The sequence below is a fragment of the Amphiura filiformis genome, chromosome 1 (assembly GCF_039555335.1).
Source record: "Amphiura filiformis chromosome 1, Afil_fr2py, whole genome shotgun sequence".
Taxonomy (NCBI): domain Eukaryota; kingdom Metazoa; phylum Echinodermata; class Ophiuroidea; order Amphilepidida; family Amphiuridae; genus Amphiura; species Amphiura filiformis.
The window spans coordinates 99202092-99224214 of NC_092628.1; the positions used below are offsets into that span (position 1 = coordinate 99202092).

A 22123-nucleotide genomic window follows, 5' to 3' on the forward strand; every position below is an offset into this window, starting at 1 on the left:
AAAATTTTGACCAAATTTTGACAAGTCAATAAGAAAAAGTGAAAAATATATTTTAATTAACAGTGGAGATGGAAGGAAGTGAATGTCAGAGAAATGTCTGTTAAGAGTTCTCTTGATGACGTCAAAGTAATGGACTTCAGGGAACCTTAAGATATATCTGGTTCTTATTCCATGTCTGTGATTGACAAGTAGGCTGCAGTTTATTGGATGGATTGTACAACAACAGCATGACAATTTTCATGTGAAGTTGGTAGCTGAAAAAATGTGTGGTATATGAAAGAATGCCTACATCTCATCAATATTTAGCTAGGACAAAAAAGAAACTTGTTGTTGACCATTTCTTCAGTTGCAGAATACATATTGCTACCAGACTTTAGCAAATGAGAGCAAGATTGAAGGTTCAATAGTTGTATCTTAAAACTTATTGGGCAGTAGCCAGTTGGCTGGTAATTCTAAAACAGGTTTACTGTTCAACTACACTAATTAACACTCTGAAAACGTTGATTTCTCATTATGATCTAAAAACAATAAGCTCACCCAACATTTGTGTATGGGCAAGTTTGACCCTAATGCTACAAGGGAGATCCCTACTAAGATTTGTTACCAGCATAAAAAGAATAGAAAAAGGGGAGCAAAGACACCCAGGAGATTTGGAGCTAATTAATTGGAGCATGATTCACAACTGTAGTTGAAGAGTGCATTTAGAAGATCCTTTGGTTTGTGAGACCAGTGCTCTGCCATCTGAGGTATCCAGCCCTATGATTTGAATCCCGTTTCAGCCAAATCTTTGTTGCTCCCCTTCTTCATTTAATATTATTACCCGGTCAGTTTGTCTGTATATTAAAATGCTTGTGTTTACACCCATATGATTTAATAATCATAGATCCATCCTATTTTACCCCAGAACCTTACCCGAGCAGGGGTATGGCTGACCATCAAAAATGTCCATAGGGGAGGCTGACCATCAAAAATGTCCATAGGGGAGGCTGACCATCAAAAATGTCCATAGGGAAGGCTGACCATCAAAGATGTCCATAGGGAGGGAGGCTGACCATCAAAAATGTCCATAGGGGAGGCTGACCATCAAAAATGTCCACAGGGGAGGCTGACCATCAGAAATGTCCATAGGGGAGTCTGACCATCAAAGATGTCCATAGCGGAGGGGGTTGATGAGGCCCACCATCGGCTTTTGCGGAAAACCTTGTGACATGGTCTGATCCAATTGTTGCACATGTTAAGCTTTGACTTCCTAATGCTGAAAACCCTGTTATCTCTGGCATACCTGGTATTGAACTTATGTAATTGAAGAACGATTGTTTCCTCTTGGTTTCAATTGCTTTTGTACCATGTTTTGGCGTATATCTCAAAATCATTGGTCCGAGTTGATCAATTCACTTTTTATTTCACAGAATTTGCGAATAACGTTTTTGCAACATGGATGATCAGGTGAAGAGATGTTAACTATCCCAGAAGTATGGGGACTACATGTATTTTGGTACAAATTGGTTTAGCATGTAAAGGTTGTTTTCACAGCTTGCAGGCAACATTTATCTGCCAACAGGCTATAAACATGGCCCATAGCGGCCTGCATATTATACATTCTGTGCATGATGTATGAGGCATTCACTGCCATTTGTTTGTGCAGTATTATATAAATAATGTCCGGCATTTGTGTTCACAGAAATGTTATGACAATAAAGTTTGAAAATCGATTGATCCTGCAAACAACACACTGATCAGCTGGACATGAAACAACAAATCATGAATCGTCTCAAATTTATTTCACATTATTTTTCTGTAAATGGCTATAGAACCCCCATCGTGAGCTACTTAGCAAGACCTCATCATTAAAATTGCTTTTTAACTGGCTTTATAGCATATATTTTTTAGTGGGCCAACTTTGTTCATTCTAAAGATTTTTTTAGTACTTTGCAAAGATATAAAGAATATTAATAGAAATATGTTAAAGACAATGTAGTATGTTATCAATTTGTAAAGTCAAGCCACATAAAATACCATCCATATCATGAAAAATAAATGAAATAGAAAAATAAGTAGGACAAAGTAGCCTCAGGTTACGGCAGGCGTTTTAATAATAGCGGATTATTAAACCCTTTTTCCTTGGCCATTTTATCCAGAGTCCAGCAGCATCTTTTATCAAAAACAGTGGTCAGTGAAAATTGTCCCGTTTTCAAGAAGATTTCAAGGAAAGTCAGTGATTAGTTTCCTTCCCATTTTTAAATTAACACACATGTGCTAACACTCTCTTGATACATTGTAAGCCCACTCCATCTTTTGTAGTGGAATTGTCTGTCTAAGGGCGAGTGATAGTATGATAACCAACAGAAATAGATTTTTTGATAATTTGACTACAAAAATTTTATTCTAGAATGTCCACTTCCATTTATATGAAGGAATATTTTTAAATATAAGGTGATTCTAGTCAATTTATTAGTTCATAAACCAAGTTTATCTGTGAATCAAAAACAAGTTAAACAAGTAAAAATAAAGGATATATAGAAGCCTTCTATATACAAGCTATTAGCTACTTGCACGGTTCGCCATTATGCACTATAAAGGGAGAGCCTCGAACTGGCAGCATACATGAAAGGAAGAATTATGTAACCTTACACAGAACGTTATGACTAGTTCAATTCCCATTCATGTATGCTGCCAGTTCGAGGCTCTCCCCGCACATAGTGCATAATGAACCGGAACTGCAAGTAGCTTAATTCATGTGATTTCAAGTATAAAAACCACAACAATTGAGAACATTTACCAATATGTTTACTACTAGATTGGCTGCAATAATGGACTACCAGTCATTTTCTAAATTTTATTTTGCTGTAAATCAAAATGCGTATGAAATTTTATGATAACAGATTGGATCAAGGTGGTTTTCTTTTTTACAATTATGCAAAACATTGTCCAAGTTGTAATTTGTTCAAATTTTATCATTTTTGTTTTCAATAGCTGTAGCTCAAGGCTAATTACTGATACAGCATTGATTCTTTGAGATTTGTCATCTACTCACATTTAAGGGTTTTTTGTGCTTATTTTTGCATTTTTCTTTAAAAATATAGCACATTGGTGACAAGTAAGATATGTATATTATAGGGGCAAGGACTACAACTACTGCACTGGAAATTTTATTTCAGCACATACAACAGTTGTGGAGTTGCAGTCAGAAATGAGGGAAAACCAATATTTGATCAATAACTACTTGCCTTGAGTTGCTGCATTTTTAGTGCAGTAGTTGTAGTCCTTGCCCCTACAATATACATATCTTACTTGTCACCAATGCACTATAATTTTTGAGAAAAATGCAAAAACAGGCACAAAAGTGGCCAGGGGTGTAGTACCCCTTTAAGAGCCAAAAATGTTAATGCAAAGTAATTCCATTTAATAGTTTTCCAGTAACCAAAAAACATTAAGAATGGTTATCTAAAAATAAGAAAAAATCACACACAAAATAAATCAAACCACTACTATACCACCCCACTAATGTGCTCTTTGCCATTATATATAATTTACTTTGATTCATGGCATGACAGCTACCATAATTAGGTACTGAATCAAACCGCAATGCATGCTTATGTATTTGGCATGTCATTCATGGAAAGGTTTGGTATTAAAGGCAAATTTGGCGGTATTTGTTCGCATTTGGCATTTATGACACACCTGTCCATATCACGCGGAGGAGTTCCATCATCTTGTAAAAGAACAAGACTTATGTAGCCTTTCTGCTTAACTCATCAGAATCAATAAACCGGGAGATTAACTTAATCTACAAGATGCATCTCTGGCTTTTTGGTTTATGCAGAGCGGATATCATAAATGGCATCAGTAATACAGAAATGGTCCTGTAGAACAATTGACCCTGGGATCACACCATGTCCGGGTTTTAAAGTAATTGTAAATCCAAGAAGAAGATCTATGGATGTCAAATTATGACGATGACAAATACTCAGAAGTGCTGTTTTGCACGTAGCATCTCTCAAAATAATATATATTTGAGTAGAGGAATGAAAGAGTTTGTAAATTATTTAATTTTTGTGTCATTGTTACTGTATAAATAATTAACACCTGTATAATGGACCACCTGTACAGCTTTTGTTGTTAGGATTTGGTGCATTTTATAATACAATACAATGCACCTTGCAATGTAAGCCAAATTAACATTAAAGTGCAAAGTACCCCATCTATTTTGATTGCATGTTGGGGGAAGGGGTTCGTAGAAACTCTTTGTAATTGTTCAATTAAAACTACACCTACCTTCAGATGTTTATCACATCTGTTTATCATCAAGAGGTTCTTGCACATTTATCTACACTCATAAGAAATGTGTAGTATTTTGAACTGCCATTAACATTAACATTGTAAGATCTTTTAAGATTAAAAGATTATTTAAGAATATTTAGATATGCTTAAAACATCCCAGGAAGCAATTTTTCTTTTAAATGACTGTCATGTAGTTATGGAAGTCCATGACTATTTGTCAGCATTTATTATTCTTAGCTTAATTGATATTTAAAGTGTGATGTAAGGCTATGGAAAATTATGGAAAAATAGACATCATAAGTACATAATAGGGGATCCTAAGGACCCATTTTAATTGGCTATTACAGACTTGACTGATTTCAAATTGGTATTTAAGTGAAAGTAAGAAGTAAGTAAGCAAGCAAGCAAGCAAGCAAGCAAGCAAGCAAGTATTCACACATTGCAATTATCTTACCCTGGCAGGTGTAAAATGACATCCATTAGGTTGTCATTTTCTCAGCTTATGAAGAAACTGGTTGCTTTTTACATTTTCTATAAAGACCAAGACTAGGTAGAAAAATGAAAAGATGAAAGATGTTCAAGGCTAAAATTTTGAGATATGAACCATCACATGGGATCAGTGTTTTGTAATTGCCCAGACCTGAATCCACATTGCTATATTTTGGAGCAAATTTGTATCTCTAAAAGGCCTAGTGCTGTAATCGATTGTCGTAAGTATCGATAGTCGGAAAATACATAGACTTCCGACATGTCGAAACACTCAACGTCAGTATCGATACACAAACGACATGGCACACATGCTTAGATTATCTCAAATTGCGGATTTGCAATACCACTTTCGTTTGTTTGATGCATGATCCATGTGGTTTTAGCTGTTAGGCTTCAATACACTTGTTGTTAACTTGTTTCTGGAACTTACTGATAATAAAATTGGTAAACTCAAATCCGTGTTTCAAACTGCGTGAGTATCGATAATAGTATCGACATGTCGGATGTTTGCCTCCCGACATATCGATACCCAGAAAGCTTATCGATTACAGCACTAAAAAGGCCTCAAAATTCTCCCAAACATTACACAAGAAGAAAATTTCAACTCAAATAGTCCTGGAATAGGCACTTATTTATGATTTATTCTTAGTCAGTGGGAGTGGTCTAGTTCGTGAGACACATTTCTGATTGGACAATCGCATGATTTCGGATGCCGTCTATCAGGCCGTAGACGACCCCACGCCATCATGCGCCTTGATAATGCGTAACATGCGTGTAGAGGTGCGGCGTATGTATCACGCTGGATGCGTAGACTAGTGCGGAATACGCGAACGCGCTTAGCAATACGCGCAACAGAATACGTGAAGTTGTAAACAAGTTTCGTTCATTTTATAATGAGGGAGTTTTATGACGGTAACTTAGTTTTTGCTTAAAAATTTGTTTACAGTTATTAAAATAATATTTAGCTGACTAAGAATGAGAATAAGCGATAGGAATTTTATTTTGTTTATCCTCTACCTATGATAGCGACAGGCAGGTCCAATATTTTTATCGTAGTGGATACGCTGCGCCGGCATCCACTACTCAAAATATTGGACCTGCCTGTCGCTTCTATCACACGGTAGAGGATAGGCAAAATAAAAAATTCCTATCGCTTATTCTCTAAATAACAAATTTGTACCAAAACACTCATTTCATAGAATATCACTTTTCTCAATTTGACCAGGGCAACTGCTGTCAGTTTCAGCAGGTTTGATTGCTCGCATGTCTTCTGTAAGGTTATTGTATTCTGAAGCAAAATTGCACATTGAAATTTGCTTTCATAGACTAAACATATTGCAAGATCTTGTGATCATTTATACATAATTTAAACTACATTGTAGTTTCTTTAGCTTGCAACACATTTACTCGCTATCTACTGAAGATAGCACAAACAGTGTAATTTTCACTGATTGTTTATTTTGCCTGAGAGGATAAAGCACAGCCCCCTCAGCTCATGCCTACACTAAACTTTACGAACTATGGCTCTGATAATTACTGTATTGGAATATAGTTTTGGATTTCAGGAGATACTATATTCTCAATTTGATTAGGGCAACTGTTGCCATTTTCAATAGGACCGGTTGCTCTCATGTCAGATGCTAAATTACTTTATTTAGTGGCGTGGATTCTCCAAGTGAAAGTACTCATGTTAATGGCAATGCTAATTAATGGCTGCACTCTTTTTGCAAAGATGTGGAGTTTTTGTATTGGAAGATAATCTTGAGTTTTAATATCAATGATTTTGAAGAGTACGTTTGTGAATGTTGTCATTCATCCAGGTATAATCAAATATAAAATTAGACTTGTTAAAACTATTCAACTGGACTCACGGTTTTGAGAGGCAACGGTTTCTGAAGAGGACAATATTAAACAACCTTAAACACATATGGGGTTTTGATGAAGATTTTTTGTTGGCACCATCATGTTTAAATTTCACTCACACCTTGTATAGAGGCTGTCATCCTTTTCCGCAGGAACCGCCATCTTGTGGGTACTGCCGTTCTGCATGTCATGCGTTAGATATTACGCCCTCGATTACGCGGAATTCGCAACGCGTGACGCACCTCTTCAGTCAAGCGTCAACGCGGTGATCGTAGCAACAAGTCACTCCGTACCCACAAGATGGCAGTGTTGACGTCACAATGACTACCTTCATAGGTTGCTTCCTTAACTATACTTAATATGATAATTCTTTAAAACCAAATATTCTTATGGAGAGACATTGTAAGACTACTGGATAATGTTAACATGTAAAGCATACATATTTGGATACACAAACCACTCATTACAGATAATGCAATCATTACTATTAATAATTTCACTTCATACACACTCCCACTTAAATTATTCAATTATAGAGCTGGCTTATCTTCAGAACTTATTATCAGAGTTTATTATCAAAACCACTGCTATTTAAGACTGCCAGTCTGAATTTTAATCCTAATCCACAAAAACACAACTATTGTGATCTTCTAAAGTTACATGTAGTTTTATAGTTTCATTGTTGAATAATACATGGAGACGCTATTGAACAAAAACATCTAAAACATCAAACTCTAGGCAATTGCTGTATATCAAAATAATTGATCGAAATGTGTGAAAGGTAGAATTTCAAAAGGATTTGCAAATGTTTTGCAGGCATTTTCAATGGAGGAAAGAAATCATTTGCTTATGAAACCATACTTATAAATTTTTTATACAAGAGCCTTGTTTTCTGTAAAGCTCCTCTGATAATAGAGTGTTATTAAAGGACTAAATGAAATGCTAAACTTCAAGCTTTGCTTTACACTCAACTGCTCTTCCTTAGCTAAGTCATTTAAGATACTGCAATCCTCCGGAAAAGACCAATTGGCAAACTTTTGAATATTAGCTGATGCACAACTCCAGACCACTAACTACATTTTGGTTCACATCAACTTGTGAAATAAGTGCATACTTTGCTGGTCGCATTATAGAATTAGACCTGTAAAATTAATCGCGCAGAGTGTACATACATGCACCAAGGCATACAAGGGCACGTCAGCAGGGCGAAAAAGCATTGATGTCGCTACCAAACTTGAGGTGAACTAAAGAATATCAGGGCAGACTTGACTATTCTTTAAGAAAGAATTTGCTACTAACCATTGATGTGACATTCAAGAATTGTGTGTGCAAATATAAGAAAATATGTACTCAATAAGTGATAAACAATGTATTGTAGTACTGTATTCAGCCCAATTAGCACTCTGTCTCTTCTTGGTGCTCCCAGTGGACATAATAAAGCATCCATTTTCAGATGCTGAAAGTGTGAACTTGGCTAATAAAAAGTGCAAATTAAATAACATGACAAACCCAACATTGACATGCAATGGCTGTGACACTTTTCTACCATTTACTACCTTGTTTATCAAGCAAAATGTCAAGTTTAATAAATAGTTGATAATCGGGTCCCCCTTGAAATAAATTACATCAGTGACCTAAATAAGTTGACTACGGGACTGCCATGATTCCAAGGGCTTTCTTTAAAAACAACTCAATTCTATGAATCCCATGTAAAAATAAGCATCTCACCTGGAGCAGACTGGTACAGATTGATCACATAAGGGCACTAAATAGACACATTCTTGTGAATTATTTTCATCAGGTTTATTTCAAAGTTCAAGGATCAGGTGTATACTAGTACTCTACTTTGGTCTAACTTTCAATATTATTATACTAACCCACAGATACTAACCTACTCTGCACTGATTTAACAATAAATAAGTGATTTGAGGCATAAATGATACTTGACTCTGGAAAATAATTTTCAAAAAACCTCTTTTTGCATAAATTAGGTTTTTAAGCCACCTACAGGAAACAAACTTACATCAAAATGTCCACTGTATCAGCCCATCAGATGCTATTTCCCATTCGACACCCCATTCCTTTTTAAAGGAAATTTTATTTGGAAGCAAATCGCCTAATGTGTTTCAAGAACACTGCATGTTTAATTGGTATACATCTCAAATTATTTTGTTGAATAGTTTTCTATTATCACTAATGTAAACACATTACACTACATGGTCTTGCTAGTTTTTGTCAGCATATGAGCTTTTATTAACACCAATTATTATTTTGTAACAAAAAATATAACATTGGATATGTTTATACACACATTGCTTGGTTATTAAAAGAGTCAATAAACAATCAATTAACTAACAGTGTTCAATTAACTATAGAGAATGGACTTAATTTTGTGCGCTGTAGTTATATTCTGAAGTAAATCGCCTATTGCAGGTTTCTATGCCTTATCACTAAATAAATAAAATTATAGCTAAGTATACTGACCATGGTGACCTGCTTAACCAATCAGTTATGTATATTTGCCAGCATGTGATTGCTATAAGCCAATTGTAAACATGTTTAATAATAAAAATTCCTTTAAAAAGGAAATGGGCGTACCAAAGAAAGTGCGCATGATGTAGGGTATTATAAATGTTTGACATAAGTATTGGAAATAATAGTAGGAATGAGTGAACTGGGATAAACAAACAAGCACGTGTAGTATTTTACGATTCTCTTCAAGATCCGGTATGGGTCAAAAGTGATTCTAGTATTTCCAATAATTGTTACTTCTATCAAAAGATCACCGTGAGTTACGTGTCTAGCTTGTATGTAATGGATCGTTAATGTTATAGTGAGTAATTAGTATACAAATACTGCATCGGAACTGCATCGCACAATATCACTTGCGTCGTTTCAGACAATAAAAATTGTGACGAAAGTTTCATCTCATACTAACACCATTTAAAGGCCAAAAGTGACAATATAATGAGTGCGTATTTGCTGCGGCGAGTACGCCCAAAAAGGCTAAAAACTCCCTACTCTGAGCAGTGTCTCTGAAGATTAAATGTGCTAAATTGTCCTTGTCATGGGGAGCAGGATTAGATAAAGGCATACAAACGAGGGTATGAGATATTAGGAATTATTTCCTAGCCTCTTTACCATAGATTTGGTATGTTACATACCATGTGTCTTGAATAGCTATTGTAAGGGATAAACTGTGCATATGAGATGTGGGTGTGAACAAAAAGGAATAAGTTTGCACAAACTTACAGTGCATCCAAAATTCCATACAATCAATTATAAGTGTCCAAAGCAATCTTCATGAAGTCTACATTAGAAATTTAGAAATTTTAGATATTGTGGTAAAATGTTTTTTTCTATTCTATTCTGCTGAACTATAGTTGATCAAAGAAAAAAGATAAAAAATTAGCCCTCCCCCTTCATTTGAAAAAATTGCTTGCCCCAGTTGACACCTTAATAATGCTCCTCCTCCCCCCATTTTCTTGATTTATGAGACCTACTAATGCATCATCCTTCATGTATTTCTCTGGCATGCATTCTTTCTTCAATTACGCACAATTAGGCATGTTTCTCCTTGTCTTGTGGCATGCTACAGTGAATTAGACCATCATCTTTGGTTCAGGTTTTGATTTGAGAAGAAAAAATGTATACCTGAATGACCCATAACATATTGGGTTTTTTTTAAACAATCTTGCATTTGTATGCAACAGTATTTTTTTAAATACTATTGCACAAAAATATTTTTATTAAGTATTGCGTGGGTATGAGACTGTCAATCACAAACCTGTAATGACATCATCTCATTTATTTCATATCATATGTATCATCCATCCATAGATAACAATCCAACCTTGTAGTAAAATATCCTAAGGTGTAAAAAACACCCAAATTCAATCAATGATATCATCTTACCTGTGACCACTTGCATTCTTGGAACATGACACTATGAGTAACGTAGGTTTACAAAAAAAACATCCATGGGTATCGGTAAAATTGACACGTAGACAAACTACTTTATTTTGCTCTTCATAAGTATGATTTTGTTAAAGAATAAGTAAGAGTTGTAAATGTTAACGACATAAGACACACCTGTACGTAAGACTCTGACTCAGATTAGTCCAACATGAAGCAATTTCTTCTTTTTCTGATGTCTTCAATAATGCAAACATTCTTTTTTGTAAAATAACTTAGCTGCCGTCATTTACAAACCCCTGCCCTTAAGGAGGAACCCCGACCTGCATCTGCAGATTGTGTCCCCACGAATTGTGCACCACCAAAGCTTACCAACTGTTCTGACTGATTGCAAACATCAGTAGCTTTGTATAAAATCTTTCAACTGAAATAGTTTTTTTAAGACATGCTTGCTCCTGTAGATATGTTTCCGCATGATACAAGGTCAACAGGTACCTTAACTAGAGCTGCTATTGTGCATCTTGAACCCAGCTCACCAAATGTGAAAAACAAAAAGTGGCTATATAGGAAGCAGATATTAATTTGTTGCACTAAACACCGCATTGTCTTTGCTACAATAGTAATTGTCAAATGTAACCTTAGAATAATGTTGCATATTTGCTAGTCATTATTCTGTTGGTTTGATTTTAAGGGAATTAACTGTTGATTATTCCTCTTCAAACTTTTTTGTTAAATTGTGAAGGGTGAAGGTGTATAATTAAAGTGCTGTTGCAATAAAATGCAATATTTTGACAGTGATTCTTGTAATGGACAAAAAATCACTTGTAAGCAGGATTAAGTTCATGTATATAGTGGCAGGTATTTCTTAATGTTTGGCACTATGCTCCTTGCTCTGGCTGCTATGTACTTCCCCTCTGGGTGCTTTGTATCTTTTTAATAACTTCAAGCTTTGCATTATAGAATTACACTGGCCAAGGGTAACATGCTCACAAAATATGTATTTGATTTTTAATCTTATCCAGGATGTTGCAGATAAACTGGAGGGTGATCTGAAAAATCTGAAGGCAATTGGTTCCTCGCTGCAGGCACAACTTGATGGTCTGCGAATGGTACCAACCCTTTTTGGCGTCATCAACTTCTGATCGCAGTATGGAGCTGTCTCAGATGGTTTCTACTCCACCAAATTGAGCCATCCCAGTATGTACATCTCGACGCAGTGTGTATGAGCCTAGCAATTTTTGTGGCATTGTCAACTTCAAATAGCAGCACGTTCTGCTTCCAGGTGATTTTTACATTCTTTTGTGTGGAATTCAGCAATTGGTTTTTCCCCACAGACACATTGTGGTAGGTGTGCATTTGCGTGGTACCAGCACCTGTTGGTGTCATTAACGTCAGGTTTAGGGCAGTTCCAGTTAAATTTTACACTCCCCACACTGCATTTGGCTCATTACTGTAAGCATATTTGAATTTCATAGGCTACATGTAAGAATGCACCAACCTCTGACATCATTATCTTCTAAGCTGTTTTAGTTGAATTTTATGCTCCGTGTATGAGAATTTTGATTGAGACATCCTTTGATTTCAAAAGAATACATGTATTAGAACAATTCGTCGGTTGCAACACATAGTGGCGCATAGTGATTTTCAAAATTTTCCTTTTCACATAGTGGCGTATAGGTTTAGAGCTAGCTATTACCCTTTAATGTTTATTCCTTGTTAACTATTAAAGATACAGTATAGTAGATTGAACCTTTAACTTCAATTACAAATGGAATGGGGCCACTGACAGATAACAGTGGAGGAGTATCGACTCAGTTACTAGTAGCATATCCTTCAAAAACGTTTTGATCGGAAACGTACTTTGTCCTTCACGTACGCCACTATGTGTTGCGACCGACGAATTAATTGATAACATTTTGTAAAGCACTACATGTACAGACTGGAGTGTGGCAGGCACTAGTAAAAGCCTAAAGAGGTGTCGATTGGCATTGGTCTATTCAACAACATTTTGTACCACCTTCCTAGCCTTTGCATTTGAGCACTCATAAACTGCCAGGATCTTATCCAGATTGGCAGACAAGTCCTTTGTGTAATAGTACACACAGGTGTTATTGCCTCGTTATGTGTCATTCTTGTTGGCATACCTTGTGCTAAAGTCTTAAATCAGACTTAAAGCCTGCAAATGATTCCAGTGCTTTTACAGGGGAGTGTACAATATCCATAGAACAGCCTTGTGAAGGTTAAGGTAGAAATACAGGTACAATCAATGTCACTTGTGACTGGAGTGGTAGCCAGATGTAAACAGATGGAGGCAGGTGGGAAGATTATGAAAATGAATGTTCATATAAATCAATACAAGACACAGGACATTCAATAGAGCTGTAAAAGGCTGTTAAGGTGGTAATACACCCATTGATAAATTTGTGACTATTTTTGCAGTTTTCTCAAAAATCAAAAAATAATAACACACTGGTAACAAAACTTATGTATATTATAGGGGCAAGGAATCCAGGTACTACACTGGAATTTCAGTGACTCAAGACAAGCGGTACGTTATTTATGATAAGAAAAGAGGTGCCGCTAGAATGTACCACATTTCTTGACATATATAATGAACCACTTGTCTTGAATCACTGAAATTTCAGTGAAGTAATTGGATTCCTTGCCCCTATACATAATTTTTGTTACCAGTGTATAGTTTTTTTTATGGAGAAAATGCAAAATTAGTCACAAAATCTATCAGGGGGTGTAGTACCACCTTAATGTAGTGTTACAGGTGATACCATAAGGTTTTTGGTGTTCATAAAATATAACCTTAATGCTGGCAAAACTGAATTTCCAAAGAGCTTGCATATTACAATGTGTAGTCAACTGGTAGTGTGGTTCTTTATATAGACATGAAGGTCAAAATGCGATGGCTTTTTATTCAGAATTTTGCAAGAATTACACCTGCAGGAACATAATAAATGGATTTTAAAATGTCATCACACATGATTTATGAGGCATCTCAAATTATGGAATATTTGGAAATTAAAGCAAAACATTAATCTACAGGGGTGGCCAGGACTCATCATGTTATTAGTGTGTTATTAAAATACACTTACTTTTACTACTTATAACCTCAGAAGAGGTATTTTTGTGATCAATAAATACTGAAGCAGTGACTGTAAAAATCATTAAGACAAATCAATCACCTTTCACCAGGGTAATGTCTTACTAGAGTTTAATCAGTACCAAATAGGCAGTCCTCATAACAGTGCAGTTGATATTGAACAGCGTAGGTGCAATACAAACACCACAGGTGTAGTGTATATGCGCGACACACAGCACTTGACACGTCACACACATAAGCCTGGTTTACTTTTGCAAGCAAAGAAATAAAAACCAAACAATTTGCATCTATTTGGTACCGATTAAATATACATGGTTATATATTAAAGGTTATGAAAAGTTTGCAAAGAATGGCAAGGTTATATGTAATGATAATTCTTGTAAAATCCTTGAAAAATCAATGTAGCATCTACCGTATTATGTAGCAGATGAGAGAATATTCACCATAATACTAGCGCAAATGACAGACAATAATACAATAAAGGGAAACGACAGATGGCAGTTGATATTATAAGTAAAAGAATGAAGCAAAATCCTTCCATTGCAGTTTTGATTTCTTAGAATTATAAAGCTAATGAGTACCAGTGTTCTAGAAGCAAGGCAGAGCATATGTTGCTAAGATCCTCTGTGTTGAAGTAAGAATCCCCAATGACAGCTCTAAGCTTTATAGACAATATGGGGAAGTAAGAAAAAGCCTTCCCAGAAAAGTTTGCATTTGCTGGATTTTGCTTTCATAGAAAAAACAAAAATTTTGTGAAATATTGGTATCTTAAGGGAATTATCATCTCAGGAAAGTTAGATGTATCCAGACTTCATTATATCTGCATGGAAAATTTTTGTTTCTTGTTTAAAGTATGTGGAAGCTTAGTTTAAATTTAATAAGAACATTGCAAGACAAGTATTCCTGCATTCATGTGAAGTATCAGATTCATGTACATACTTAATTGTCTGTTTTCTTGGTTCTATTAATAAATAATAAGGAAGGTTGATATCAATATTGTGTTGAAAATGCAAATTAAAAAGCCATGTGCTTACAAGAGAATTAATAAGTAATTAGGTAGGAGGTAGGAGACCAACCTTTTTATTTAGGATATGAATTACCTTCTAATCTAAATTTCATCCCGAAACATACATACGGGCATTTTCTGTTTACTTTCAACAAATAAACAGTACTTTGGTAGTTGCCACCCCGGAAGTTTTAAACCGTTCTATGGGCCAGTGGGATACACCTCATACCTGCCAACCGTTCCGATTTAATCGGATTCGTTCCGATTTTTGTGACTTTGACCTCAAAAAATCGGATTCGCTCGAACGAATCCGATTTTTGCTGGATTTTTTTTTTAGATTTTTTTTTCAAAGTTTTTGGCGACTTTGGAGAACCACTGGACTTATTCTGAAGTGCTAGGATCATAAGGATCATTCACAGTTAATTTTTGAAAAAATTGGAAAAAATTACGAACAAATTACAGTTTGTTATTTTTAATATGCAAACCATTAACCAATATTTACCTCTTCATGTAGCACATATTATAAATGCATGGAAAACCAATGCATCTATAATATGTGATACATGAAGAGGTAAACACTAGTTAATGGTTTACATATTAAGGATAACAAACTGTAATTTTTTCATAATTTTTTTTTCAAATTACCTGTGAATGATCTTAGCACTTCAGAATAGGTCCAGTGGTTCTCTAAAGTTGCCAAAAACTTTCAAATTTTTCAAGAGAAAAAAAAAATTTAATTAAAAAAAAATAAAAAAAATTTCCAACCTTGAATAGCAAGTAATTTAGAGTCTACAACTTCTTTTTTTTCCAAAGTTTTGTTTCGCTTCTCGCTTCACTCTAATTAGACACCAACCTTAGTTCCAAAGGTTGGCAAATATGCACCGTTACGGGTGAGCGCGTGATCCGCGCGCCCCGGGTCGCGCGCACCCTGTACAGATTTTTATTTTTACAATGTTGGCAGGTATGACACCTTGCAAACTTGGAATCGGACTGTTTGTGTGATTGATGTGCCCAAACATGAGGTAGAAAACAATCAGACCACAATCTGGTCGTATACCTGTAATTAGTCTCTAAATTATTTTCCAGCATATCCAGAGATTTAAACTAAAAACATATTTGATATATTGTAATATTACTTAGTATTGATTATTGTGTAATCATGTTTGCAATACAACAGAAAATACTGCAAAAATGAATGCAAAATGTATCTATGTTAAATATGTAATATTAAACTTGAGTTCAGAACAATTCCAAGACTATCATGAATTTCTTATTTAAGTATATACTAAATTCATGAAGGATGAAGTTGATATATAATGTTTACTAATAATGTTATTCTTAACTTAATTTGAAATTTATCATATGGTTGTAATATTTTGGAAATAAAATCATAATGCTAATAATGTTAATTTATATTTTTTTCAGAATAAAGGAACAGAATGTTCATTTTCAATATATAATTTACATTGTACAATAACTTAAGTGTTATTTTCCAACAGCCTTGAAAGCACAATACCCCCTTGGGCTCTAAAATTGTTTTTAAATCTTTTGTGTTTATAAAAAACATATAGGTTTCTCACATAAAACTGTGATCTTGTAAAGTTACCTGTGATCTTGTAAAGTTACAATGACTGTTTTGAATGCATTATTTACAAGGTTCAATTCTATTGAAGCAAGATATTAATGTGTATATTTGTGGTAAGGTCTCTTGATTATATTTTTATCACAATGGAGCAGTCTACACAGAGTACTAAATCCACATCAATATGGAATACTTCAGAAAACCAGACCAATGTGGACTTAAGAAGCATACATATGCAGGATTGTCTTAACAGTACAAAGCTAATAAAGTGACAGTGTGAGTGTTCCAAACATTTGAAAACAAGTTTAGCATGTTGTGCATGTTATGCAATACATAACAGATGCATGTCATTAGCATTGTAGTAGAAGGTACTGTGAAAATTGTACCCAACTTGGTACGCAATCCTGGTCTCGGAAGAACCACATTGATGTGGATTATTGCAGATCTACTCATGTGTAGATTGTCATACTGTGCTGTCAGCTGCCACATCTGTATGCTTTGATCAGCTTGTAATAGGCAGGACTCATAATATCATTGATTGATATAGATTGTGTAGTATGCCAAGTATGTGTTGCGTATTGCGTGACTGATGCACGCTTATGTGATTAAAAAAATTTCTTGAAGTATATTAACACAGCACGTTTTGGCAAAAGAATAAGTTTATGGTGCAGCGCATGAAAAACTTTGACTTTTACTGAAGCTAAACAGGTGAAATATGATGTAAAAGAGGAATAAATCTGCACAAAGTGCACAAAAAGTGGCACTTTTTAGGCTAAAATGGCCAAATATGAGGTTAATTTGGTCAGAAACTCACATACAGGCATCAGCATTGGGGGATGATTGTATGGGCCATCCCCCTATAAAAATATTGGGGGGGGGGGATAAATTTATCCCCCCATCCCCCGGGATCTACACCTATGTAACTTCTTTTAAGTATTCATGCCCAATATATACAAAAGTATAGATTTTTCTTAAGGAAAAGTGTGAAGGTATCTCAAAATAAACATAAAATTAGTGTAGAATTTTTGGAGAAATTCATGCTTGTAAAAACATTTTTGACTCATGTTTTCGGAATATACTTATTTGGTCACTAATTCAAAAATTCAGGCCGATATAGAAAAAAACGGTCCTTATAATAGATTCAAGATCAAGAAAAACAACTTACTGGTCAAATTTTAATCAAGTACAGTTTTTGTAATTTGTTCCAAAAACAGGTCAAAATATGATTCTTTTGGGTGTGTCTCCAAAATGGCTGATTCTACACCAAATTTGTGTTTATATTTAGATTAATTGACTCCTTTCGAAAAATGTATACTATTGTATGTTGTACATGAATTATCAAGAAATGACAACACTTTTTACTTATTGCATTTCTGAGGCTTGGCAGCCTCCTTATTCAAGGCTTGTTTATAGAAAAATAAGCTTCTTGACAGCAAAGTAGAAAGCATGAAGATGTAGTTAATTTGTAATGCAATACAGACAATTTTGTTTGATCTGTTTCACAGATTATGAATCAAAGCTATGGAAAGTATACTATATACAATAGCAGGTGTACCAGTTGAAACGACTTTGTAAAATGTGGAACTGTTTTTTCAGCCATATTCGGGAAATTTTTGCATGTTGAAATATACATACATCCATTATTTCTAATGCACTTTTTCAAATCAAATCAAAGTGCCATACATACTACTGCCTTAAGGCAGGAAAAATACAAAGAAACAAGACAATTTACAAAGCAAAAAGAAAACCGGTGATCATATTAAAATGTGAGTTTTTTTACACTTTCTTGAAAATTGCAAGATGAAATGGAGTGAGGTTGTTTCAAACCATGGTGCTGCTAAAGAAAAACTATGTCTCCCATTGAGTGATTGTTTTGTGGATATAAAGCCCAGAATTAACATTATTTGGTGTCAGATAAAAGAATGCACCCTATACACTATAACATCTATTTTGTCTCCCTCAATGTTTGACACTTCTCAGTGTGCATCCATGCAGGTGTCTTCAATGACTCTAGTGATAGGGTAGATATTAGGGGACATAATTAATATCCAAATGTTTGCTCACTTTTGTCTACCAGTGTAGGTTGAAATCTTTGGAGGTGAGAACTAGTAAAGCACAGAAGTTCAAAGGCAGAAATATACTCCTGTGTTTTCCCCATTGTTACAAATGCAGATATCAGCAAGTATAGGTCTGCAACATTATGTCAAAGTATTAAGCAGTCAGTGATGGAAGTTGCATTTGAAATCCTAACCACAAATACTGCTGCTGAAATATGTTAGTTTGAAGATTTCCGGCAATTGACTCAAGTTTGACATAATGGGTTTTGTTGTATTGACAAGTTTCAATGTATGAATGACTGCATATAAGTATTTACAAACGAGTAGAATCGCCATGATAATTATGGATACATAAAAATACGGATATGGATACATATAAATACATAAAATCACAGAATAACACAGATTGTGTCATGTGTACTACATGTATAAAATGGTAATAAAACATACCCAACATAAGAAAGGTGAATCTTAGAGTTTGTGTCTTGTTTACTTTTGTCTTTTAATACAAAATTTGGTACAGTGGTAAATAATTCAACTCGTGATCGGAAAGGTTGTGGGATCGAGTGGTGCCATCCAGCTGTGCAGTGATTGTCACTGAGTTACCCAGCAAACACAAAAATGTTCTTGAAACGTTTATTCAAAACGTTTTAATAACATTTAAATGTCACATTATATAAAGATCATGAATACGTTTTTAAAACGTTAGTGTAAAATGTTTTGGCTAAACATTTTTGCAAAATATTTTGTCACTAGTTAAATAACATGTTAGAATATTTTGCATGACGTTTTCAGAAATGTTTTATAAATACAATTTAGTAACAATAAAAGCAACAAGAAAACCAGATGTCTTGATTAAGGGAAGAGTGAGGTTGTTTCAAACCATGGTCATGATGGTGCTGCTAAAGAAACACTATGTCTCCCATTGAGCGATTGTTTTGTGGATATAAAGCCCAGAATGAACATTATTTGGTGTTGAATAAAAGAATGCACCCTATACACTATAACATATAATTTGTCTCCCTCAATGTTTGACACTTCTCAGTGCGCATCCATGCAGGTGTCTTCATTGACTAGTGATAGGGAAGATAAGGGGACATAATTAATATCCAAATGTTTGTTCACTGTTCTCTTCTACCAGTGTAGGTTGAAACCTTCAGAGGTGAGAACTAGTAGGGCACAGAAATTCGAAGGCAGAATTTACTCCAGTGTTTTCCCCATTGTTAAAAATGTTTACATTACCAAGTACATGCCTACAGCATATGTCAACGAAAGCATCGTTGATTGAAGTTGCATTTGAAATCCCAACCACACAAACTGCTACTAAAATGCCACTGCATATGTTGCACTCACTCACTCAGGTACCATCCTCATCATGGTGTTGGTTGCAGCCAGTCTTGTGATGAGCCTCCATTTTAGTCGGTCTTGTGCAGATTAGGTTGCAGTGTATGTTGTCATTCCTGTCCAGGATTTGATGTTTGATTCCCATCACAGATTATATAATCTTGTGTTCCCATGATGTACTATAATCTATGGTGGACGTCCTCTGCATCGGTTCCCTTGTGTTTGCCCTCTGCCTCGGTTGCCTTGTGATGTTACTTGCAACAGAGTTCTAGCAAGATTTCCTGCACTGCCTCTTGCTACGTTAACATAACAAAGTACTGTCAGGGGTGTTACTTTTGGATCAAACTGGGCAAGGACCCACCCATTAGTGTGTTTGTCTTGCCAAGTGATACGCAAGATACGACGGTAGCACCATAGTTCAAAGGATGAGATCTTTTTGGTATCTGCCTTCTTCAGAGTCCAGACTTCACATCTATAGGTTGCTATGGGAAAATGAGTGCCTGAAGCAGTCTGGTTTTGACTTTGACTGTGAGTTGAGTGACCGGTCTTTAGTAGGTTTTGGATTTGCACAATTTGTTTCTTGCTATTGCAAGCCGTCTTCCCTTTGAGGTGTCGTTGCTGTTGGAGCCGTAGCACCTAAATAAAATATCAGTGAGTTAGCATGAAAGTTCATCTGTGTTGGTAGACTTCATAATTGTAAATTTAAACTTATGATCTCAACACAAAATTAAGACGTACCTCAAATTTTCGGTCACAACTTTGACCTTCATCTGGAGACTGGCAACCCAAGTTTGGGATCAGTGACCTTTTGGACACTTGACCCCAAAACCCGGTCGTACACTCTGGGTAACTTGTTTCGGCCCCCGTCGCGGTTGAGAGATGGTTGGTTGACTCTTGATGTAAATTGACTCCTTCACACCCCTTTCAAAGTATCTAGCGTCCCGGTCGAGGATTTTGACCTCATCCAAATCAACCATTCAGTGATTTCCCCATCTACTCGCACTGCAACTCTGTGTGCTATATAATGACTGAATAAGTGCCACTATGTGTCTGGGAAATCCCATATCAAGCACTGAACGCAGCATCATCTGATGGCTGACTGAGTCGAAGGCCTTTTTGTAGTCCATAAACGCTATGTATATTGTGTTTGTTTCCATTTTCTTGCGGTTCAGCACAATGTTCAGCAACATTTTGCTGGCATGTGAAATGAAGACACATTTGTTCTATAATTGTCACAGTTGATTAAATCCCCCCTTTTAGGGATTGTGATGAAAACAGATGAGACCCAATCTTCTGGCCACTCTCCTGTTTCCCATATCCGATTGCAGATATTCCAAAGCATCTGCCGGCCTGCTGTCCCGGATGCCTTTAGGAGCTCTTTCGGGATATCATCTATTCCAGGAGACTTGTTGATACCCAGCTTTGCAATAGCTTGTTCTATTTCATCCATGAGAATACTCGGCTCTTTGGTGCTGGGATTTACTTCAATGATTGGTGGTGGGTCATGGTCTGTGTACTCATATAATTCTTCAGCGAATTCCCTCCATCTGCCTTTGATTTCTGCAGATTGAGTGTGAAGTTTGTCATCTTTGTCTTTTATGATTGAGTTCCTTGTGGCGGTTTTTTTCTGTGGCGGTTTTTGACTGCTTGGAAGAATTCAAGGGAATTGTGGATAGCATTGTTTTGTTCTAGTTGTGAAAACTCCTGCTTAAGCCAGCTGTTCTTTGTCTTCTGTAACCCTCTTTTCGACATCCTTCTTGAGTTGTTTGTATTCATTATTGATCTCGGTTGACATGGTCAGCTGTGAGTGCCGGCTCTGTGGGCCCAACTGACGTTTTGCGTCAATAACCTGCAGAGTTTCCTCACGGATCCAAGGTTTCTTCTTGCCCAGTTCTTTGTTTGCAGCTTTGTGAATGTTATCTTTGAAGTCACACCACAGTTCTGGAGTATTCTTAATGTTTGAAAGTGCTTGAAATGTGTTGCTTATTTCAACTTGGTATTTCTCTTAGCTGCTTTCATCCTGTAGGCTTTGGATGTCATAATTGCCCAGTGTTTTTGCCTTCAATGTTCCATAAACATAAAATTGATCCTCATATGCTAGTTAGTTGAAGGATTCGGGCTATTGACTCAAGTTTTACATACGTTTTTGTTATTTTAGCAAGTTTCAAGGTATGGTAAACAGTTTTCAAGGTATGGATTTACAAACTTGTTCCGTATTAATAGAATCACCATGATAAATATGGATTACAAATAGATTTTTCATATCACAGAATAATACATAATATTGTGAGCGTACACCACGAATGAGCCGTAAAGTCGGCAAATTGTATTCTGAGTTACAGTGTAAAATGTGCATGAAGGTCGTTTTGATAGGTACCTCAATTTGGTTCTACATGTATCTCATTTTAATAGCGCCAGTCAAACACCATTTAAACCAATCAACAATCCTATTGTTGAAGAGGATAATAGGCCTA

General features: G+C 35.7%; 1 protein-coding gene across 1 annotated transcript in view; it reads left to right on the top strand.

Moving 5' to 3' along the window:
- Positions 1 to 13215, top strand: part of LOC140159845 (uncharacterized) — a 50186-nt gene extending 36971 nt beyond the window's left edge. Inside the window, exon 11 of the mRNA XM_072183216.1 lies at positions 11571 to 13215. Coding sequence (XP_072039317.1) covers positions 11571 to 11690 — 120 coding nt within the window. The 3' untranslated portion in view covers positions 11691 to 13215. The remainder of the gene's footprint in view (positions 1 to 11570) is intronic.
- The last annotated feature ends 8908 nt before the right edge of the window (positions 13216 to 22123 follow it).